Source organism: Cylas formicarius, unplaced genomic scaffold (assembly GCF_029955315.1).
Source record: "Cylas formicarius isolate icCylForm1 unplaced genomic scaffold, icCylForm1.1 PGA_scaffold_7__23_contigs__length_41026272, whole genome shotgun sequence".
Classification (NCBI taxonomy): domain Eukaryota; kingdom Metazoa; phylum Arthropoda; class Insecta; order Coleoptera; family Brentidae; genus Cylas; species Cylas formicarius.
In genome coordinates, this window is record NW_026844352.1 from 22,050,029 (window position 1) to 22,075,636 (window position 25,608).

At 31.2% G+C, this 25,608-nt stretch overlaps 1 protein-coding gene across 4 annotated transcripts in view; it reads left to right on the forward strand.

Moving 5' to 3' along the window:
- The window catches only part of LOC132704269 (uncharacterized), a 44,390-nt gene that overhangs the window by 10,489 nt on the left and 8,293 nt on the right, over window positions 1–25,608 (forward strand). The window contains exons 1-5 of one of the 4 annotated variants that reach the window (XM_060674141.1): window positions 5,342–5,566; window positions 8,484–8,594; window positions 17,068–17,199; window positions 17,286–17,549; window positions 21,001–21,252. In XM_060674141.1, the coding sequence (XP_060530124.1) occupies window positions 8,508–8,594; window positions 17,068–17,199; window positions 17,286–17,549; window positions 21,001–21,252 (735 nt within the window). In that variant the 5' untranslated portion in view covers window positions 5,342–5,566; window positions 8,484–8,507. Of the gene's footprint in view, window positions 1–5,341; window positions 5,567–8,483; window positions 8,595–17,067; window positions 17,200–17,285; window positions 17,550–21,000; window positions 21,253–25,608 lie in introns of those variants that run through there. The other 3 variants (XM_060674139.1, XM_060674142.1, XM_060674140.1) reach the window with 3 other exon arrangements.

A 25,608-nucleotide genomic window follows, 5' to 3' on the forward strand; every position in this document is an offset into this window, starting at 1 on the left:
ATCGAGTTTTTTACTTATTGATTTAATATTTACAAGCTATGATCAAATAAGTATAGGAGTTATTTATTCTGATAATTTTGACGACAAAAGCCAAAATAATTAACGCATTTGCGGCCTAAAATGACTTTTTCTTGAACTCAACTATATTGAACCTTCCCTTGGACGCATTGAACCTTCCCTTACTCCCATTTACTCTCGTGGAAGTGGATCGAATTCCAAAAAGAAAAAATAAAAATAAAGCGTCTGTTTCAGACGGTTTAAATATTACACTGGTTGGACTTTGTTGTCCTTCACATTTGTGAATTCGTTACTCACATAGTAAATGAGTGTCTGAAAAATCACAATTTTCCTGTATGCTGGAAGCAGGCCATTGTTATATCCCATTCTAAAATAAGTTATCGTACTGATTACAGTTATTTTAGGTCTGTGAGTGTACTGCTCACCATGCCAAAAATAGACACTCAAATTCTTAAGCGTATTAATCAATTTTTTCTATTACCGGAAAAGCAATCTGTTTTTCGAATTGGCAACAGCTGTACAACTCTGGTATTGGTAGATTTCTTAAAAGCTTTTGATTTTTTAAATTATGCGGTTGTAATCGTTTTTTTACCTCATATGGGTTTTGGCAAGAATCGATCCTTTTTAAGTAATAGGATCGAGCAAGTTAAAGTGGATAGCAATCTTTTGAATTGTCGTAGCCACTGGAGTTCCACAAGGAAGTATATTGTGCCCATTGTCATTTGGTATTTACACATCTTGCTTTCCTCAATGCCTTTTTTGTCAGCATCATCTGTCCGCAGGTGACACTCAAATCCATTACTCGATTTTGCCCTTTAACTATAGGACAGCAAAAAATAACACAAAATTAAATTTGGGTGTATCATTCAAATTTATGGAAAAGCCCGTTAACAATAGCATTTTTTTAAAAATCGTTCTCATCATATTGAATCACCAACTAATTGACTACTTTTGACATTTAAAAAGAAATAAAAAGAAACTTCTGTCAGAAAATGTGATCTTCTTCTCCTTACTGTAGCAATTCCAGTTTTTGAGTTTTCATCTCTCTATTATATGATTTTTCCTTGTTCATTCATTCATTCATTATTTAAAATTATAGAAAATTATTGATGAGATCCTTGATTGATTGATTAATTATTCTTTGTACATTTTGTTCAACTAGTTTGTTAGTTAAGTACTCTCGTGTATGTAGAACAGAACTTATCTTGCGCAATAACCTAATACACCGGCAATTAGTGTTTTTCTTGTTGTATTTTATGTTGTACCATAAATAATAAACGTTACTATAAATTACCATTATATCCAAAAGTAAGGAAAATTTAGTGAGCACACAAACGATGCATGCTCGGGACGAAAAATATTTTTCAAAAATATTCGTCATCATTGCGGTTACAACCCAAGTTGGATTATAATCTGAACGCAGAACAAGTTGGCCACCCAAAAAGCTGTTTAATTTTAACCAGCTATAACTGTAATTTTTTTTTGCCGGTATTAAATTTTTAGCCAGTTGGTGGTTGGTTTATGCGTTGTATCAGAGTTTAAACGATAAATTGCGTTGCTATGGAAACGTGGCCACTTTATCAAATTTTGTTTTTATTTTAAAATTGGGACTACGCAATAACAAACACCGTTTAAACAGAATGAAGTTTTAACTCGAAAATCAGCATCGAAGTTATAGATATTCGTAATTAGGCAAATTTTCATGAGCCGTTTAATTAAATTAAATGTAATGGCTCATTTGATTCCACCAAATCACCGCGAATTTTGTTGCCACGCTTATTTCTTGACACAATGGAGGATGCTTAGCTAGAAGTGATGTGATATTTTAGGACGCGTTCCTAATCATCCCGCTCCAAGCAGATGTGAACATTTCCTTGTTTTTTTTTTTTTAATTTTATTAGTATTTAATTATTTTAAATTTATAATTAAAATAATTTAATAATATCTTTCAAAATATAAAATTTCGTTTTTGCGAAACTTTATTCTTAATTTCTGTATTAAGATAACTAAAAAAATAGAAAGAAATATATTACCATTTCTCAATAATGGTAATAATTGTGAAAAAACAGCATAGTTCATGTAATATAGGCTAACTATACTAAAACTTGCAATGATGATAAAAAATTATGGAAAACATGAGAAAGATTTTTTTGTATTAATTAGATGATCAAGAACATATTTCATCGGATTTATATATAATATAATTTGTCATTCAGAATGAGCCTACAATATATAAGCTGAATGTCAGTACCGTATCATTTCCATTTCTACAATTTATATATAAAATTCTTATTTATTTTGTCGCAATCAATGATTTAAACCACATTTTGGTTAATGTTTTAAGTTATTATTCCGGTTCAATAACTTTTGTCTGTGGAAAGTACGTCATCTGAGTACTGTTTACAAACATGGAGTTGATGAAATAATGTTTATGATTTTTGAACTCAAAATTATTTTATCACAGCGCCGCGGAAGTTTGAAATTTGATATTTATTTGAAATTGTAGTAGACTCCTTTCAGGTTTTTATTTTTACAGTAAAATAGGTGAATAATATGGATAAAATTTTTTAAAGAAGTTTTAAAATCTTAGAAATGTTAACTGAAAAAGTAACAATTACAACGGAATCACCCATATCGTCAGAAATTTAACTTTCGTCTATTGTTTTGTATATTCTCGTAATACTTCAGAGACTAGAGATTTTTTCTTCAAAATTCCTGTCTGTGTCTTGACAGATAGTCTTCTTTATTTCCAAGGGGGTTCAGTTCCTGGCTATTTAAAAAAGTTTAGTTACAGAACGACTTTATGACCCATTTTAGCGATTTGTCTTCTTCATCTTAGCCTTCCATATTTTAAAGCAAATGAAGATGGTTCTGAATACGTTAGTATCGCAGCGATGGGTCTTTTTAGGTAGAAAATTCATTATTAACTTACATTAATTTAGCATAACTTATATTAATTTAATATTATGTTGTGCGTTTTAATAATATGCGCTGCAACGTTAACATTAAAGACACACGAAAATTGTTTTACGTGTAACCCAGTGCCGAAGCAGAGTAGATTGTTGCATTATTTGCTTCGCAATTAAAATGTTACCCGTTAAATTATTCGAAAGACCTAAATTACGCAAAACCGGGTATTAATCGCAAAAATGAGTCAATACTGTTTCAAGAGACATTATCGTAGTAGACGTTGAAAGTGATTGTGTGAACCACCTACCTACATGCGATACTGCATTAAACCCTTTTACTTTGGCCTGGCCTTTGTCCGAGCATTTTTGTGTTATACCGACAACAATGACCAATAAAATTGTCTGTGTGTCAATAAATAAATCATTGTGCAATTTGTTTAATAGTCTATCGCTTGGACGGTTAAGTCCGCTTTGCAATAACATTGAAATACTTAAGAAAATATATGGAGCTAAATTTGAAAAAACATACAAAAACACAACTTTCAGAACGTTGCATAGTAGAAATAAATATAAATCTATATATAATCTACAAATCGCAACAACGTCTGCATAGATATTTAAAAAAAACTTGTCCAGATTTATCAACAAAGTCACATTTAACTTTGACGTAATATTATGGGGAAAAGATAAACAACTTTCCATTAAACTAACTAAAACTATTTTGTAGTGGAAATCAAGGAGATAATCTCTCTGTCATTAGACAGTAATAATATAAATTTAAAACAATCTGCCAGAAATTTGGAATTTATTTTTTTATTTAAAATTGAATTTTGCTAATCATATTGACATTTGTTTAACTAGGCTCGTTCTATTTGAAAATCCCTTTAGCCACATGAGCATTACATGAATAGTAAAACTACAGTTATGATCTGTGATTCCTTGATATTGTCAATTCAGTTTCAATTTTTTCCACCATGGTCCGTTTTTAATTGTTTTTAGCAATCGGAGAATACAAAAAATCCAAAACTCGTGCTAGAGCTTTATTTTTTGAATACGTAGATATCAGAGCGTGTCTCATATAGTTTGCAATTTGCATTGGTTGAACATGTTCAACGGAAGAATATTTGCTTTGCATTACAAAACACAAGAAACCATTCTTTAAGAAGATATTTTCCTACCTACCTGTTATATATATTCGTTAATAAATACCAAATTTTTGAATTTGATCAGTCATACAGATACTTTGAGGAAACAAATTAAAACAGCTGTTACTTTAAGAGTTTATTAGATATTACAGATTTCTACCAGTTATGATAGAAAGCAAATATATATATTTTTAGTTAAATTAGATAAATGCTGAAAACCTGGCGCTTTATTCTATAAATAGTTTTATTATTTTTATAATATTTATTATTTAATAAAATAAATATTGAATAAAACTGCATATGCATATGCATCAAAATTTATAATATATTAAATAAGAATTGCTTTTACTGGAAGACATTAAGATTTTGCAACACAATATGGATAAGAATAGATAACAAAAAATGGCATTAAACCTTCTAATAAAACATATTGAGAAATAAAACACTCAAACAGTTTTTTGCATATATTTTGAAAGTGGAAATTTCTCAAAAAATAAAAATGCAAAAAAAAATGCGGTACATATAAAATTTATAAAAGTGATAAAGATAAATTGAAAAAAACCAAAGGAATCTGCTATTTGACAGTTTTCAATTCCCTTCGGGCATAAAATCTCCTGTGTCCCTTATAATCTGGGACACGCTGTACATTTTTGTACAATAAAAGCGCGTCAGGATGGTATTTACGAGAAAATCTGCATCACGTTGGAAGTAATTAATGAGCGTATAATAAATTCTCTTAATAAACATATGGCCGTTAACAAGACATTTAGTGAGATTTTGTGGTAACAGGGAAATTTTTGCTATAGGTTTTTGTGTAGATCGTAAAGAAAAAGCTTAATTCTTTAGAAACTATTTATAGTTTACTCAGAATTATTTGCAGAATTTAAGGATACACTATGCTTAAAAAACCTCAAAAAAAATCTTCGAAATAAACACAACCTTTAGAGTGTTAGAAAATGTTTGAGACCTCTTTGTTCTAGTTCTAAGAAATATGATAAACATTTTTGACTAATAAAATATATGTAAATTGGTCAACATGCCCAGATTTTTTTAAAAAATCCTTGAAATTTAAAAATAAGGCTAGAAACAGTTCGTTAAGCTCATCCAATTAAAATTGCCTAAACAATTATCATAATGTAACTTAAATGTCATAATACGAGACTACATATATTTTTAATGGGTCTAGGTCCAATAATGTTTCAATGAAAACTTCTTTTCACCTCCACTTCGAGCACATCGCACGTTGTGCGACTATTTATGAAATTTTAGTCGAAGTCATTCGACAGTTTTTATTTCGTACGGTTGTTCTGGCCGGCTGCGCATTAAATTCACGTTCACTTTTTTATTTGTTCAAGCAGCAATTGTTTAGAGGTTTGACGACAAAATTTTTGGAGTTGGAGTAGGAAGAGGCTGCATTTTGTCAGTCCAAAGCCAAAAATTTTAGGTGATATTTGTCAAGTGTGGTGAAAATTTGTGTCAGTGTTAGAAATTAAGGCAAGGGAAGGATCTGACAGGACCATAGGTCTTATGTCCTCTTGTATACGTTTAGTATCATCACCCCAGAATTACAGCAGTGTATACGACAACCTACGCTACTAAGACGTTTTTAGTTTTTCGGCAGCATTAAGAAACCCATTTCAAAATACAAATTTTAATAAATGATATCGTGACGATTACTTGAAAAATATGGGGTGCGTTTGTTCTGTCTAGTTTAGTGTCGTTATTATTTCATAGTTTAAGCAATGTTTTTTTTCCAACATCTATGGAATTTATTTCTATTTAAATCAAATTTTGATTCTTTACTTCGTTAAGGGGTTTAATTTTTATCGGAACTGCCTACTACTGCTTGCTGGATTTCTCATAATAATTCTGATGAGTTTATGGGATCGTTTATCATGACATGTGTGGGTTAGGATTACATTCAATTTGCGTATAAAACACAAAAATTAAATTAAAACAAATTCAGTTAAAAAATTAAATTGATGGTGTAATTTTAATTTTTATCTAAATTTTTAATTAAATCATTTATTGATATTCGATGAATTTTATATATTAATTAACAAATTTAATTAAAGAAATTAAATAATTCTGTGTTTGGATTAAATGATTTATTGAGGTTCGCAGCAATATTAATATTTTTTTAGTTAATAGGCTAAATAGTTTAAATTAATAGTAGAATTACTTTAAATAGTTACAATTGCATGCTCATCTGAGTTCTTAGTATCCCAGAAATTAGCCAATTTTTTAGGCAATCAAAAATATTATACAAATTTCATGGTTATTTCGCAACAAGGTTATCAGACTTTTAAGCATTTATCTTTACAATTTCTGATACGCTCGACCATTGTGAATTGCAGTAAAATAACGCGTAATTTCCTAAGTGGAATTCTTAATTAGATTTAGTTGTAAACTTCACAAGCGGAATTGGTTAATTACTTTTTTTTTGGGAGGATATTGCAATTAATTCCCATTTTAGAACGTTGAATTTCATAGAAACATATTTTTGTCGCCGTCTTCTATGCATCACCGATTATCTACGCTTTCATTTCGCAAAGATGTCAGTATTTTTTTCCACCAACCAGAGAAATTTCTGTGGTTTTTGAATATAGCGACCTGCATTTTTAGAGTGAAGGTTATTGTCTTTATATGAATAAAATATTTTGATATACTTTCTCTTAGGGTATTGGGAAATTTGAATGCGGACGGCCTTTTACTATAGAAGGATTGTGCCGCAGTTAGCAGATGCAGGACCGAATTAGAGAAGAAAATGTAAATTTTGGAGTTAATTTGCAAATATAAGCATATTCATAAATACAGCCTGCATTGTAATTGTATAGTCTAAAATTGGAAAAATTTGTTTTATAGAGTATTACAATTATTTTATTCTGACAATGCACAGGGTGGTTATTTATGACCTCCAAATTGATCAAAATAGAACTTCACAATTACTGCACATAAAAGTGCGTCTTTGTGTCATCATTTAATAAAATTTATAAACTCAAGTTCAATTAATTATGATGATATGTTTTCTATTAACTTTGGATGTAAAAGTTTATCGTCAAAAATTTACAAAATCCTAATTCGCCTTTGCGCTGTCAGATTGTAAATAAAAATTCTTAGTAATTAAAGAAATTTAAATTTTTGCCCTTTAAAAGCCTTTGCAATCATATAAGAATAAAAAGAAATCATCAAGAAATGTTCACTTTCCGAACTTTGGAATAACCGAAACCAGTAATATTAGAACTGAAACTAGCCAAATTCCATACAAATTTCTGAATATAATGAATTATCGTGTGGAAAAAAGTTATTCCAGAAAAACAAGGGTTCTTTTTCTTTATTCGTTCGCTTAAAAATTGAAAAATCAACTCACGTCAAGCGTTACTCATAACTTACAAATTTTTTACAACATCAAGTATTTTAATATTAAAAACAGGAGTATTTTGACAACAATCAACACAGACACCTCGTGACTAAAGTGGCGTTTATCAAACTTATTGAGTTATGTAATGTTAAGATTTTAGCTCAGTATTGGGTTATATCAATTGCCTCCACAGTATATTGTAATTAGGTTATCTAGATTATAAGAAAAATTACATGGAGTTTGGCAATTATTTTATTGAATGTATATTATATTACGTAGACGTATTTCTGCAGGTTTATATTGCTTACCTAAAAAGGAAATGACTCATTTACGCAGGAACATTTTAAAGTTTTTATGTTCAGAAAAACTTTTAAAATACAGAGCAAACATCAGTTCCATGGAGGTTTCTAAAGATGAAATTACAATCTTTATTTATATTAGAAATCGGGGGTAAAAGTAAATCGTAGAAGATTCTGGATCTTGGATCTCTATTTACGAATCCTTAAAAAAAAGTTAAATAAATAAAAATTAAATTAAATTAAATAAAAATTTAAAAATATAATTAAAAGTATAGTAAAATGTATGAAAAGATTTTAGATTTAACTTAAGAAACATAAATTAATTGACATCGACGTATATGGAATGTTATAAAGTTTTCATCGTATTAGATTTTATGAGTCTGAACGAGAACAATGAGAAAATAATGATATTTTTTTGTCGAAAGTGTTATTTTTTATTATCAAACAATGACATTTAACTTAAACAAACATTTCCTTAGTATTATCAATTGGCATTGTTGTTGCTCACCTGGTATACGAATTAGTCGCAATTCATTAAGTACGGACATTAAAATCGGATTAGCCGAAACGTTAATCGATATGTAAATGAAAATGAAAATGTTAATGCATCCGATGCATGTATGTTTCTTAAATTAAAAAAACATTCGGATATATCTGACGGTCATACATCGACTTCCATGGTGCAGGGAAGACTATGGGCGAAGGGTTATTTCAAGGTTCCCATTTTTAATTGATTGTTTTTCTTTTGCAGAACTATTAACCCAGTCTAGTCAATATGAAGTGTTTCGTTAGTTCCGCGTGTGTTTTAAGTGTGTTACTGGCCACAGCTTGCGCAGCGCCTTTAGTTTCTACTGGACTCCAGGTGAGTTTACGCCTCAGATTTTAGCTAATAGTGTTCATCTGGATACAAAAATTTCATTAGCAACAACAACAACCTTTTAATCTTAATATGTTATGACAATGTGGCTACAATTAAATTGAAGATATTTTAGCTTCTTGCACAATTCGTTCCCAATAAAATCTCTAAGGCTGCAGCATATAAGCAAGAGAAAAGCAAAGTGCTGTATCGCATAATGTCGATAAGGCATCCATTGTAATCAGAAACTTGTTTAGCTGAGTTACAACGCTTTGATTTTTACCTGCTTGCTCGTTTGCTTTGAATCATATTTTTCTGAATTTGTTTATATACAACATGGCGTATATCAGAATAATTATTGTCAAAATAATTGTTAGTATCGAATGTTATTCTTAGTGTTGACTATTTCTTCTGTGCATCCTATGTTGCAATAATTTTAAAATCCCCGTTCAAAAGGCATTGTTATTTTTTATATGTAGTATGTACGCTCTTGTTATATTTGTTTCCCAATAAACAGTAAAAAAGTCGTGTCTGTTTCGCACACTATGCTTATGGGGTAAATTAGAAATTTCATGAAAAGCTAGAAAATTTGGAATTCTTAGTAAATAGTTTCTAAATCTAGTCTTTCAGTTTTACATTATCATTTTTATTAGAGTAGAAATATTTAGGGTCAAATTGATGAATATATTTTAGAGGACGAATCCTTGTTAAAAAAATGTAAAAAAGGTTTTTCAAGACACTGAAACTGAAAAAAAACTTTTTTATTAATACAAAAATATTCACTTCATATTTATTTTTTATTTTAGCCCTAATAGATTAAACTTATCAAGTATATATCAAGTATATTGAAGATGCCAAGTGAGATTTTGGCGAAACGTCTGCAGGATTCCAGTCGGAGTTCAACAAGCGAACGGATGATATCCCGATATATATATATATATATATATATATATATATATATATATATATATATATATATATATATATATATATATATATATATATATATATATATATATATATATATATATATATATATATATATATTCGCACGTATTGATTCACGGATGGAAAAATGTGATGACACTATATTCCGGGATATCATCCGTTCGCTCGTTGAACTCCGACTGGAATCCTGCATCCGACTGGAATCCTCCAGACGTTTCGCCAAAATTTCACTTGGCATCTTCAATGCTCGCGCTCCGAAAACACTAATATATATATATGACGAAAATCCCCATGTCTAGGTACAATGTTGCCACCATGAACAATTTTATTTACATGTAACACTGGGTATTGTTGGCGACAATGTAATTATTCCTTTTTTTTAATTTTAACAACAAACCGCGAATCCTACTTAGCGTTTCTTCAACAAGAATTGCCCGTTCTCTTATAAGATATTCCTATGTGCACCAAGAAGCACCTCTTTATTTTAGTTACAAATCATTTGAATAACGGTGAAAATTAGATTATAAGAGGCGAGCAAATTCACTGGCCATCTAATTTCCCTGACTTAAATCCGGTGTTTCCAGAATTTTACCTTGAGTTGGTAGTTTAATAATTCGTCAATTGAGATGGTGACATTTCCAACATTTCTTCTAGCGTACTTTGTGTTATGGACGCCAATGGACTTGATAATTTTAGTCTATTGGGGCTAAATTTCCCTTTTAATACATCAAATAACAAATATGTAAATTTGTTCAGATACGTATTAACAGAAACATTTTTTTTCAATTTAGCCCTTTGAAAAAACTTTTTTCATATTTTTTATCAAGAAATCACTCTCAAACAGTCTGTACATATATTTTTGGAAAGTTCCTATAATTTAATTAATTCATTCATTTAACAACTTTTCGTCCTCATTCTGTATAGTTATTTTGAAAATTAAACTTAAACAGGTATGTAAGGAGGAGCTATTAGAAAATATAAAAGGAGCTACCTAAAATAAGATTCAACATTTTCTTCCATCTTAAAAGTAACATATGAATGCGAAAGCAGCATCTTTTTATTTCTAAAAATAAATGATCCAAACTAAAATGTGTAGTTATTGATTGGGTAAACCTACATCGTAACTGTTTCCAGTGGTTACACAATATCAATTCAGTTTCTTACAACAGTAAGTAAGTAAAAAAAAGTAAGATGTATTTTGTACTGATGATTTGAATTGAGGTGGCTTTTACTTGATCCATTTATCAAAATAAATAAGAACTAAATGTTCAGATTTTCACGAAATTATATATTTCGACATGACAATTGTTTGGACAACACCGTGTTTTTATCAAATGATCAAAAATCTGAACTTTTAGTTCTTATTTATTTTTACTGAGGATTTCCTTTTCTTACGGATATTTTACATCAGGGTATAATAATGTTAAGTGATATGCAATTGACTCAATTCGAATCCTCTGACCACAATCTAACAAATGTCGGGGTATATTGAAAACAATAAGATCATACGTTTTTATTCATAAAGGTCTTGTTCGTTCGGTTCGCAAGAATAAGTATTTCGATATCAATGGTTTACTTTTGCGTCGTTTCTGGGAAAATGCGTTTATTGAACGACTACATGATTTGTTATAACATTTGTTGCATTGCGAGTGTGGCGTAATTAATGCATAAAGCTGCAATGAAAGTAGGTTAGATAATGATTGGGTTTTTCTCGTGCAAATCGAATTCCTTTATGCTTACAACTAATCGAAAATTGCGTTTTACCTGGAAAGTGGAAACTGATGAACCTGACCACCTTAGAGTTAACTGAGTTATAAAAACTGTGTTGTTTTATTTGGAAATATATTCATGATCATCATCATGTTTTGCCAAATACGGTAGGTGGTTGGTCCACCTACCGTAGTATATTTAAAAGAGCAAAAAAAGAAATCGTTATTTTAACCCAATCTCGAAAAAATATGGAATTCGTATAGAACATGAAAAAATTACACAATCGTTTCCCAATTTTTTTTGGCCTATAGACCCTTCCTATTGAGATTCGCAAATGACGGCCGCTGTATACTGGTTTTCCTTTAATAAGTTTATTTTTTCTCCCTACTGTAAAATTTCTGTGCACCGTTTAAGCGTGCTTAAAGTGTCACTTTAAGATATGAGTTTCGTTACTCACGATCTCGAACCACTTCTGACGTTTTCGGTACTTTGGCCACGGGTTTGGGAGCGATCGAATTTTTTCTACAGATTTTAGCCACAGATCTTGTTTTGACGTTGTGACATTGTTTCTCGGTGAATGTACACCGTGTGCCAAATCAAACGATCCACTATAAGATCTGGGATCCCATAGGAATTTCTTGGACTCTACTGAAGATTTAAAAAATTATAATTTTGTTGTGTCTCCCGACATCAACTTTGTTATTTTAAATAGAATACCCCGACATTTTCGGAATCCGTGGTTAAAATAAAGGTCACTTTCCTATTTGAATTTTGCATTTGCAGTTTGGGCAGAAATTGAGGTTATGTGTTTTTTTTTCATATTTTGATTGCTCCATATAAAATTGTGTTGTAACACTGCTGATTCAGGTATTGCAACGAACATTTAACCACGGGCTAAGGAGATAATGCACTACTCACTCAGTGTGACAGATGCGCCTCAGCATATATAGGGTGTCTCAAATAGGTGGTGCCGTTTTGGCGAATTAAATTAACAAAATCTCAAGATTTTCAAATTTAATAGAAGTTTTTAAATTATCATATATTTAAATTTTACTTACTTTTTGAGATATTCGAGGTTTAAAATAACACGTATACATTCTTGTTGAATTTAAAGCTGCCCACATTAGCCCACACGCAATATTAAGTATTTTTTAAATAGCAAAGACATGATACTACTTCAAGATATACGAGTAAAAGAATACAATAATAATACTATAATTCGAATAAAAGAACACAACAATACAGGGTGTCCATTACCGTTAGTTATTGGGTACATTTTTCCATGACCGTCAGAATTGACAAACGTCAAAATACCAGGCTTGGGAAATATCTTGGAAAAAAGTGTTCGAAGTGGCTGGGAAATTAGGCATTTTACAGACGGGAGTAGAAAATTGTTAATTATCCAGCTTGATTGAAAATAAATAATTAAAGCTTAAAGGCTAACTAAACAATATAACAAATTTGAATAAATAAATCTTTTCATCTATCAGCACCAGATAAAACCCGTATAAATTCTTTTCGAATTTAACGCTGATCACATAAGGTCACTTGTTGACAATATTAGGAATTTTTTAAATAACAGAGACAGGATACTACTTCTTTAAAATATATAATACGTGGAAATTTGGAAAAAATCGACTCTATACTACACAATTTAACAGATTTAATAAAACTTCAGGATTCATATTTAAAGAAACATTTAATAGTTAATTATCTCGATTGAAAATATCCAATAACAAAAATAAATAATAATCAATATAAATAAATAAATAATGAATAATTGAACAAGGTAACAAATTTGAATAAATAAATCTATAAAACAAAAAGTTAACTAAAAACAGTTCGATAATTCGGTCCCTAAAGTTTAGTAAAAATGTTCTTCTTAAAATGATCGTATCATCTGAAATCAAAGCAACAAAGAAATATTAAAATATTTAAAAACGTAGTTGGCTATGACATCACAATCTTTTTTTTTTGACGCATTAAGCTTTGACATTTCTGTTTGTTTCTAATATTTCTATTTAAAAAGTTCATAGTTGTCAAGTTTTTTGTTAGTATGCATTTTATTTTTATTTTAAAGAAGTTACAGTTTTATGGTTGGTCGCAATATTCTGCTCAGGAACGGCTAAAATTTTATGAATGCTACCGGACCAATCGTAAAAGTGCATCCTTAGTATTAAATGAGTATCAAAGTAAGTTTTTCAGGGCTAAAATAACACCCCTTTTACTGAATTTCCCGAAAATTCTTTGCGAGCCCTACGACGTATTTTAAAAGTCAATAAAATAAAACCTTATAAATTTCTACCATTTAATTTTTATTTCACCATGATTTTGATCCCAGACGAAACTTCTGCATGGTCATGATGGACGAACATTTTGAGAGGGACATTTTAAAAAAAAAATTATGGCTAAATGAGGTGATTTTTAGGACGTCTGGCACGCACAATAAAAAAAATGCCACTATTATTCAACAGAGATTAAGTTTTTAAAGAAAAAAAAAGTGCCATCGGAGTGTTAAAGTGTAGTGCGAGATTATATTATTATTTAAACGGACAGAATTTTTTAATTTTTAATTCCAAAATATAATTGGTGAAATGGTGACATACCGTGGCCGCCGCGAAGTCATGATTTTACACCCATGGACTTTCTTTTGTGGGGCACTTTAAAAGATCGTGTGGATAAATCACGAAATAAGTTAGAGTTACAGTTGATCACCTTAACGAAAAAAATAGACAAAAATAGAAACTTTTGTTGGAAACTTTTTTTCGTATCTCCTATGGGTTTCCAGATCGTTTTATTTGGCACACGGTGTACTATTAGTAGGCAAATTGTGACTAAATTTAAATTTGATAAATTTTATGAAAATATAATATGATGACCACAACGATCAACCAAATGGTATCCTTGAAACATATTTTGCTTGTGTACCAGGGGTATAACAAAAAAATGTATTTTTGGGTAGCTCGAGTATTTAATTCAACGAATATAAATAAAATGGATCATTTTTGGTTAGTCAGTTAATGTTTTATTTTAAAAAATACAGCATTTTTTAAATTGGTGTGAGGTAATACTTTTTGAAAAATAGATAGAAAAACAATTCCAAATAAGGTTTTGTATGTTAAAATTCTGTAGGATCAAAAAATATAGGAACTTGCCAAATTCTGTTTTCATTCTAACTAACTGAGATAAATAATGAGATTGTCTACTCTTCAATCATTTCCATTTCTATTCATTTACCAAGTTGCTATTTGCCTACGACATAGCTATTACATAATATATTATAATTGTCTAGTAAAGTTTATCGAATCATTTGTATGGATGTGACGTTTGCGGTGGCATTGGGGATATGGTTTTCGCATGCCGAATCGCGCAGTATTGCATATTAATATCACTAATGAAGGAAATGTACAGGGACGAGAAGAAGAGGTACAGACAGAGATCGTAAAAGTAGCGCGTTGCTTAAACTAATCTTTCCCGTCGAAGAGGCGCGTTGCAAAGTAATTCTTGAAGGTGCTTCGGAAGGTCAAAGAAAGTAGGTGAAAGTGAAGCTAACTAGACGTTCAATACTGTTCGTTATGTAAGAAACGATGTTTAAAATGATTAATGTCAACAGGCGTTCCTAATTAAATAGCTGAAATAGCAAAGTTTTTTGGTTAACCTTTATAATACGTCGGCTTTCAATTTGATAAAAAGTCAATGGAAAATACAACACACACATCATTGTGGCAATATGAAGTCAAAATCATATTTGAAATATTGTCACTTTTTGTTTAGTATATTATATTCATGTACTTAAATGGCATCCATATGGAAGAAAGAGAACTGTAATAAGAACCTTTAAAAAATAAGTAAGTTGAAACAAAGAACAATACATTTCGAGTAACCCGATGGCATTTCTTAGTCGGATGTAGATTTCAATCACGATGTAAGGTATTTTTGTGACATTTTTGTTATTAATAATAATTTTTGTTATTCAGAATTAATATCTAATGGGTTTTCAATATTTGAATTAGATTCAGAGGGTAAAATTAATAATAAATAAGCAATGAAGATGATAATAATAATTTAGCAATTTTTTTTATGTCTACTATAAAATGTGTCACTCCCTGTTTTATTTTTCTGAATTTACAACACAGTTTTCCTAGCTCCAGATGGTACGGTTCATATCCTAGGTAAAATTACAATTTTCCTATTTTGATCGCCCAATATTCGAAAAATGTGGCCAATAAGCGTTATGCATTAGTTACATATTTATTAACATGTCGATCCTAAGTCGATGAAAAGATTTCATTAGACTTATTTTAGTGCTTTGTTGTTGAAAATCGGTGGTCGATCCTGAAATATATGCGCTGTTTTATTCTTTCCAACTTTTGCGGATTATCTCGACTTATTGGAATTTTCGCAGACTTTAGTTTTATATAGAATATTAAAAATTTGCCGTTATGGAATGCTATTCGGATTTCACCGGCTATCTGTTTGAACATGTAAAGGGTCTTTTTTAAGAGGTATAAAACTTTAAGTTAGCAACGCCTTTTTAATTGGATGCCATTTTGTCAGCTGTCAACTGATTTTTGTTCAGTTTGGTTGGTCAGTCTGTTGTTGTTTGACAACAACAGCAGACTGAGGCTTGATCAATGCTTCCAAATTGTGCAAAATTAATTTTGAAAGTCTTGGTTCTGTTCTTATAGCAATTAATTCGACCAACTACGGAACGTTCTCTCACTACGTTTGCTCTAAATGATAATAAGTGTCCACAGGGATGTAATACATTGCGTGCAGAAGAAGTCGTTGTTGCTGTAGAGCGTAGCGATCTTGCACAGGAATTGGATATGTGGCCTTTCACTTTTTGATAGATTTTGTCGAAAGGTTTTGGTTTGCGTTTTTACAAAATCCAACTCGTCCACGAATTGAAGCGACACGGTTACCTGGCAAGACGTAGATTCGGTGACCAAAACAAGATTGCCGTTGATCCCTTTTTTTTGATAAGCGAATTTGGTTTAGCGAAGAAGTTCACTTAACGCAGGAGGAATCCAGAAGTTTTGTAAAAAGTGAAGACGCTCACTTTTGGTTTAACGGATATGTCAGTATACAGAAGTGACGTATTTGGATTGACGATGATCCTCAAGTATATGTTGAGCCACCGTTACATCTTGAAAAACTGATTGTTTGATCTACTTTATGGGCTAGTGGCATAAGTGGCAGTACTTCTTTAAAAACGATCTTGGATCTTCGATGGTGATCGCTACAGAGCCATCATTATTGACTTTTTCTTTCATCGATTGAACAACTATGATGAGAACGTTTGGTAACCGCATAGTTTGACGTTTGGACCTGTGAATTGGCCTCCAAGATCGTGCGATTTAACTCCGCTAGACTATTTCATGTGGGGATATTTGAAGTAAATAGTTTACGCCGAATATACGGCCACAAATGTTGGGAAAAGTCATTGAAAATTTGACCTCCAGAATAGACTATGCCCGAGGAAGCCATGGAATATGTGACAAGTCATATTTAAATTAAAATGCCAGAAGATTTTCTTTCGAATAAAGTAAATTTCATGTCAATTAAATTTCAAAGTTGTATACCCTTAAAAAGAACACCCGTTAAAAACAATGTCGGGTAAGATTGTATTGCGCTTGGAAAATTTATAGATAAACTAATATTAATCGACATAACCCGCAAAAGTGTTGACAAGTGAACAGTAGATTATTATGTACTATAGTGTTAGAGAATAGTCATTGTATTTATACATCTGAAGGTCTTCGAGCATTTTACTCATTGACGTCGATTCTCATATTTAATCTAAAAACCCGAAAATCAGGTGTCAGGTGGTGCTTCGACGGGAGGAGGTGGACTCACCAATATACTATCAAACATTGATTTACCTGGATTATTACAAGGAGTCAACAGTCTAGTAAAATTGGTCGGGGCTTTCTGTCCGCCTCTATCGCAGGTAATTATCACTTTCTTTCATAAATTTCAAATAAAAAATATTGCGAATTAATCAAAGTACTACGATAGTGAACCAGTGTATTTTAGGTACTGGATAATGTCGTCCAAAATGTAACCAGTACGGCATTCAGGGTGTTTGGTAGAATCATTTTGAGGAGCGGAGGTTTGGGTGGCGGAAGCGGCAATAGCGGTGCTAGCGGCAGTGGCGGAGGACAAAGAGTAAATGTTGTTCTCCCAACTTTCCCACCAGATGACGACGAAGATTACGATGACGAAGATAATGCCTCGAGTACTGTTTCTTCTTCCACCGAAACGATCAATCCCGTTACTGCTGCGGTAACTCTCTACACCGTATGATCATTTATGTGTTTTCTGCTCATCGGGAATGATGATTCGCTTGGAAACTATGGCGGCGGTGTATTTTGTGAATGTGTTTGGACAGTCGCACGGCTCTGAATGAATTCGAATTAAAGTTCCAAAATAGGCAGTATTGGAAAGTGAAGTACAAAACTTTTGTGATATCATGAACTCTGGATATCCGCGAAAAAGGGGATATTAATTCTTTTTACAGTTAAGATAATATGAATATACCTATCAGAAATGATAGAGGAAAAGGCAATATGATTTAAAGAGTTCTTTAAAGATAATAATTATCTTTTTGGTTTAAGGTTTTATTCATTTCCTCGTTAGAATCTCCTGCTCCTCCTAAAGCCAAAACATCGCTCCAGTTGTAAATGGGCATTAGAAAAAATAACATTACTATATCTAAGATGCTACATCTGGAAGTGCCATGGACTCTGGATACCTGCAAAAAAAGGGATGTCAATTCATTTTCCAACTAACATAATATGTATATACCTATCAGAAATGATAGAGGAAAAGGCAATATGATTTAAAGAGTTCTTTAAATATGAATCTTAGATGCACTAATTTTGGATTATGTTGATGCTGAGCGAGAGGTTTAAGTTTGAAAGTTTTGGTTTAAGGTTTTCTTCACTTCCTGGTTAGAATATCTTGCTAATCCTAAATGCAAAACATCGCTCCAGTTGTAAACGGGCATTAGAAAAAATAACCTTTCTATATATAATATTTCGGGAAAATTGAATTTTAAGTAAACGACGTAGACTTGAAACGAAAGTGACTGCAATGGAAGTAAATGGTAACTAAGAAATTTACTTTCGTAAAAAGTGGGTCAGGCTGCATCGACGTCGTAATACATACCTACTGGAATTTTTATATGCGAGGAATAATCTTGAACTACATCAAAAACATGTCTGCAATTACAATTACTTCGTTAATCTCAAAACAAAAAGTTCATCTCTACCCGCCTTAAAATGATATAACGAAATATATTACAAACTCACGTGTTGTTTCTTGTTAGGAGACGACACATTCACAAAAACAACCGTTTTAAAAGTGACTAATTGAAATATCTACAACTCTTCATGTTATAACTGAAGACCGAGATATCATCCCGAAGAAGAACTTAAAGGGACCCTGCCACTTTTCTCCGCATACCTGAAATATCCATCAAAATATTCATTACGACTTCTTATATTCATTGTAGTAATTGTTTAACATAATTTAGTGTAGTTTGACGTGTAGTTGTTTTTTTTATGTTACGTGTTGTGTTGATGGTGACGGCTGTTTGGTAAACTCTTGTTGTTTCATTATTTTGCGATTATCTTTGTTAATTTTGTTATATACTTGTGAAAGATATATAATACAAATGGGATATTTGTTTAAATTCCTTGGGATATCCGAGCTGTTGTGTACGTAGAAATTTTCAGGTAAATAATTTGATCTTCATCTTCATAGACGGGGAAATGTAATATTTATGTTAAAATGTGTTTTCAGATAAAGCTGACAATAAAATATAAAATTTCGGTAAACAAGATTGTAAATTTGTGATAAGAGGTGCCGCACATTGGAACGATTTAGTATAAAATTAGGGATGGATAGGGTAGATTAAGTTTATATTTTTAATTTCTAACTTGGTCTATTCTTCAGAAAAAAATACAATTATTATTACATTTTTGTAATTTCCGTATTTGGCTAATTTTTTTGCAACCTTGAACAAGAATTTCAATTATTTTTCAATCTGATACAGAAAACATACAAATTCTTTTAATGTACAATTCCGAAATTAATTAATGTGACCCAAATTTTAACATTACGTAAGTAAGTCGGCAAATAAGTTAAGCTAAGGTAACACTTATCTGCTAAGTTCTGTTACAAAGGTGACTAGGATAATTAAGTGTTGAGGGAATAGGCAAAGCAGCTTTTTTGATTGATGATTACATCAGTAGATTTGCGAATGCTCCTAAATTAAAGGATTGGTAAGATATTATCCGAATATGTTAATATTAATAAGGGACGGTGCAATATTTTTTTAAGATTGTTAATAACGGATTATGTTAAAACGAACAATGACTTATTTTTGTTATTTAAAAATGCCAACCGAGATTTCATTCAATGAATTTGAATTGAAATTGAAATTACATTACATTACGGGTTAAGAATTAATAAAACCAAATCATATATTATGTTCTTTGGAACTAATACGGATCGTTTACAGTTTACAAATTGTGTCAAAAATGTTGGTCTAAGAATTAACACAGATTTTTGTTTGAGAGAGCTAGTTGGGTAGTATTTACAAACGGTATATATCTCTTTAAGGTAGCTCCATATATTGTGTAAAGTTCAAAAAATAAAAGTAGCAGTTTTTTCAATGTTAAGTTTCTTTAACTATTGTGACATTTTGTATTATCCATGATTAGATAAAATCTACACAATGAGAATTGAGAGAGTACAAAAAAACTGTCTACGATTTATTTATGGTATAAGGAAATATGATCCAGCCTCGCACGAACTACAGGATGCCAAATGGTTTCCATAACATTATTTTTAATAACAGTCCACCTTACTTGACAAATAAAATGATGTATAGGACAGATGTTCACAGTTTAGATTTAAGGGTCTTATTTCTGCACCACGAAAAGAAAAAGAAACTTTTCCTACAATATTTAAGTTTCCAATGCCATTCCTGTTTCTTTAAAAGTCTTATCGCTATTACTTTTCAAAACTAACCAAAACTAAATTTCGAGTTCGAAATTTTCTAGACTATTTTTGTTTTTTTTTCTTTTGTTTATATTATATTCCATAATATTCTACAATGATTGTGTGTTACTCAAGCGAATTAATGGTTAGTAGTAGTTGTTATGTATCGTTTGATAGGGGTTTAATTTTGAACAATTTTGAATTGCTTTCATCTCCTTTTCTGCAATTTAATTATAATATTTTATTACATTGTATATTGAATACAACAGAAGAAAATGTATTATTATTATTATTTGAAGTGGAGCTGAGTAATGCTTTCTTGAACAAAACAAGAAGTGTTCAAACCACACCTTTTAGAGTCCGTTCTAATGTATTTAGTTTTATTGTTAGGTGATGAATTTGTGAAAGCAAGTAGTTCTTTAAGTGAGTTAAATATGTCCGAAATTTTCCAAAAGTGCGTGCAAGTATTATTGCGAAAAAACAATTTCGGTCAAAATTTACGTGAACAGAAAATGTCCAAAAAGCGATAAAAATATGAATGTTTTCGTAAACGTTCCATTGTGCGACGTAGCTTTTATCGATAAACTCACTGTATACTGTAGTCGTTTTTAAATCCAGCTTTCTGGTTAAAAGAAATACGTTTCAGCTATAAAAACAATGTTTGTAGTCGTTTCTAATTTAGCGTATTAAGATTTGAAATCGTGTCTTGATTAATGTGGTTTTCCCTTTTCTTCTGTTACAGTCAGCCGGTCTCGAAGATGAAGCTTCGAACGCGATAGCGAAACGTCACGTTCGAGTGGTTCGCGAAGCTGAAGCCGAAGCCGAAGCGGAAGCTGCGGAAGATCAAGAAGGCGCGGAATCTGCCCCCGAGCCTGGTGAAGAAACCGCCGAGGCTGACGATCAAGATAGATTGAAACGTTTTCTTCCTTGGGGCGGTGGCGACGACCATGGTCACAATGCCGGTTCGGGCAATTTCTTGTTCGATATCATCAGGGTAAGCGGTGGTTCATAATGTCTGAGACGATTGTTGTCCGATGAACTGTATTTTGTCATACAAAATAGAGCAACGGAAGAGTCATGTTATACTGCTTTTTTTACTGTGTCGAACTAAGTAAAAAATATGGTTATTTTGTAATAAAAATTTTAGGAGTCAATATTTTATTTTTCATTTGGAAAATGTACTGGACTTTGTTACAGGAATTTATTGCAGCATTGCGATATTGTTGACAAAATTCGAGATTTTCACAAATTTTGCTTCAAGGAAGTGTAAAGTTCTATTATGGTAACTCTTTAAAATTACTTTCATACTATACAGGTTGTCCCAAAAGTGGTAACAGGATAAATGTTTTTTATTTAATGCAACTCAATGTATTTTAAAGCATTTTTGAATGACGTTTATTTTTGAATTTTGTGAAAATGCAACCTAATTTTAATTTCTCAAATACGTAAGAAACATTTAATGTATGTAGGCTACATCTACAGTAAAACGCAACCATAGACCCTCACTTATAAAATGCTTTACATATCTCATATTTTTAGCTTAATTACAGGTCCAAGCCAATTCTTGGCGAAATTATTTGGTCTTTAGGAATGACAGGTAATTTATTGTTGTAAAGTCAAGTAAGTAAAGTATCATTTATTGATCACTTTCTCTAGAACTTTATCATAACTTGACCCTGATTCAAATTCTATGTTTGAAAACCAACGGGTGCAATAACTAGGTCCTGAAACAATAATATGGATAATATCAGTTATTATGTATGAGATTTTTAGAAACGTTATTAAACTTGATAGATAATTTGTTATCCAGACTATAACCTCAAGAAAAACTAACCAAAACTAAAGATAAAATAAAAATGAAAGGAAAACATGTGTGCAATAATTTTTTGAAATTTTTCATTTCCATATACCTTATCGTAAGTGCGTGTCAGATAGCTTATGAATCATTTTGATACATAACATTATAAACAGTCCTAATTTGTTGGCGTATACTACTGGTGTACTTGGGTATTGGTATACCAAGGTTAAATTCGCACACTTAAGGCATTTTCGCTATTCTAGGGTTAGAACAAATGTGTTAAAATAATCTCCTTCAAACGTACCATGTTCTAATTGTAATAATTCTGTTTGAATTGAAAATCGTATCAAACGTTCTGGCGAATGATAATTTTGGAAAATTAATTATGCATATTAAAAATTACATATTTCTTTCAGAAAACTCCTCCGTTAGTAAGTTCAATATTTACACAGTGAGCAAGAAATATCCTTTTTTTACATGAAATATTGATGAAAACTATATTCTTTTAACACATCTTATATCTTATTATGCCTCGGAATAGACCTTAGCCACAATATTTTCCAGATTCCATGCCCATCTCCTCACTGTTATTGAGATACGTCCATTTATTATGAGCAGTTTTAGTAAAAACGGAAATACTTATTGAAATTAATCTGGAATTTTCACTATTTATAGAATCCGGTGAAAGTCCATATGTTTGAGGCACAATCGAAGAAAAAAAAATGTCTTCTCAAGAACCACAGGAGATAGGCATAGGTGTTTCGCTTTTGTGGAAAAAGTAATTGATATCCATACTTATTAAATATTTTTCTTACTATATTGTTGTCTAAAACACGACAATGATTTCAAGACAAAACAAATTTCGGCTTAAACTATTTTTATCCGTTCCACTTTGCAAAAAAGGAGAAGGGAGAACATAAACTTTCCTGATTCGCTAAATCACTTATCACTTCTCCTAGGTCTGGATAAATGGTTCTATATAGACCATATAGACTATATTAAGAATAAGCTTTAAAATATGGAAAAAATTTAATTTGAAGAATTTTCAATTTATTTTTTAAGATTAGCTTGTAACAACTGCAAAATCTAAAATTTTATTATAACTAAATTTTTACTTCAAATTATAGTGCATCATTGGTTTCCTGATCATTAAGAAGAAAAATTCTCGGAATTCCGTAAACAAATTCATTACGAATAGACTAATAACAAAAGGATTTTTTTTATAATCATTTTACGCAGATGTAGGACACATTTAAAAACGGTAACACAGTCAATGCGAAGTTGATAGGTTTTCTGTGTTGAAAATATGGAAAGCTTGTGCTGTTTTATTGCAAACTTGCAAACGTATACCATACTTTTCGTATTTTATGTGTAGGTCACCAACTGTAATGTAAAATATCAGTCAGTTTACATTAAAATCGTTTTACGCAAGTATCCGTTTAAATTCTGTTGCTTATTTATTTCTTTACTGTTGTCAATGAAATGTATGACATAATATGTTGCTGATAAGTAAAATGAAATGGCAGAAATACAAGATAAGTACTCGCCAGTAATTCACTAAACATTGATTTGACTTTTTGTTAACAATTATTTTCTTACTAACGTATTTGTTAAGTTATTAGTTTCTTAGTTTGTTTCAAATCTGTGTGTACAATAGATTTCATTAAGTATTTAATACCTTACCGATTAAGTTTATCAAATTCTGTGTTCCACTTCAAACGATTATGTCTAATACACTTTTGCCATTTTAGACGGTGCCTTGTAATAAAAGACGATAAAATCGCCATTAAGTATAAAGTTCTCTCAATTTACATGTTATTTTTTTATTGCTAAACGGTGTGGCAATTTGGTCGATAATAACGATTTTAGCGGCCTACAAGGTCTAAGCGTTTGAAAACTAAGGAGCCCCGTAAAAGATCGCTTAAGTCTTGTAATCAAAAACATGTAAATTTGGAAATAGTTATAACTCGATTTTTTTGGTGACGCTAATATTAGGGGCATTTAGAATTAACCGTAAGGTAGTATTCTAACTGATCTTGCGCTTTAATAGTTAACAAAGTCAGTTCGGTAAGAAATTTATTTAATTCACGAATCTCCGAAGTTTCTAGGATAGGGCGTCGCCCCGATTTGCTACATTAATAGAAACTTTGGGACACATTCTCTCTGTTTGTCCTACAATTTCATTTATCTTTTCTAATAAAGAAGAGTATTTGTCATAATATCATTTCCCTCTATGTATCGTTAAGCATTTAGTATTTGAAAACCGCGAGGAAGAAGGGTTGGGTTTCCTTACCTAGAGCGCAAGTAAGCAAATTTCAAAATCTCAAATATCGCGTCTGAAGTTCAATAATTTGCAATGTCTCCGGTGGTGATTTTTCGAAAACCAGCCAACCAAATGTCAGATTCAACTTTCCCTGCTATCAGAAACTGCGGTTGGAAAGACTGATAATTTCCTGATGATAGATCATATCTCCACAAGATTTGCATTACTTAAAATACCTTTATTTGAAATTGTTATTACTTTATACGTGGTATAATTTTTGATATTATTATTATCTTTCTCCTCTCTCTCTCTCTCTCTCTCTCTCTCTCTCTCTCTCTCTCTCTCTCTCTCTCTCTCTCTCTCTCTCTCTCTCTCTCTCTAAATCAGTAAAGGCACAGTTTCAGTTAAGCGCTGAAGAAGCCAACAGTCAAATGGAAGTTTCTTTGAAAAATCAGTCAAGGCATAGCATTTCTTCCCTAAATTAAATAAGTTAAAATTCGCCAATTCACTTTGCATACACACCATCGAATTACATTTCCCAAAGTTCATACCTTATTCAGAATAGTTATAGCCGGATTCCATAGAAACTATAAATTATTCGGTATATAATAATACAGGTTTCGCTCTTTGTAAATAAATACCCTAATTTTTCATCGTGAACTGGCAGTCAATATTTTTTATCGCCCTTTTAAAATGGTGTTTAGTTTCAGAAAAAAAAATCGCCAGGTTAACCAAACTTAATTTTTAAATAATAAAATACTAAAAACAAAAACTTTTCCAACTACTTAAAACACTTCTGTTTGAAATAGTTATTATTTTATATATCGTATTATTTTTGTTAGTATTATGTTCTTTTATTCCTTTTTCTATTTTTCGAAGCAGTCAAGGCTTTGCTTCCCTAAATCATTCAGAATAATTATAGTCGGATTCCATAAATTATTCGGTATATAATAATACAGGTTTCGCTCTTTGTAAATAAATACCGTAATTTTTTATCGCGAACCGGTGGTATTTTTTTTATCGCGACGCCGCTATACGCCCTCTTAAAACGGTGCTTAATGTCAGGGAAAGCGTTGTGTTTTACCAAATTAACCACACTTAATTTTACAAAAATTAAAAAACAAAAAAACAAAAACTAAACAAAAAATCACAAAATTAATATATAGCGGGGAATTTATGGTAGATTATTTTGAAGTTTCCTCAGCTCCCTTCGGATTAGAATGTGACATATTAATAATTTAATAATTCCTCATGGCCATTTTAAATGTATTAAGTTATCCTAAATCCGA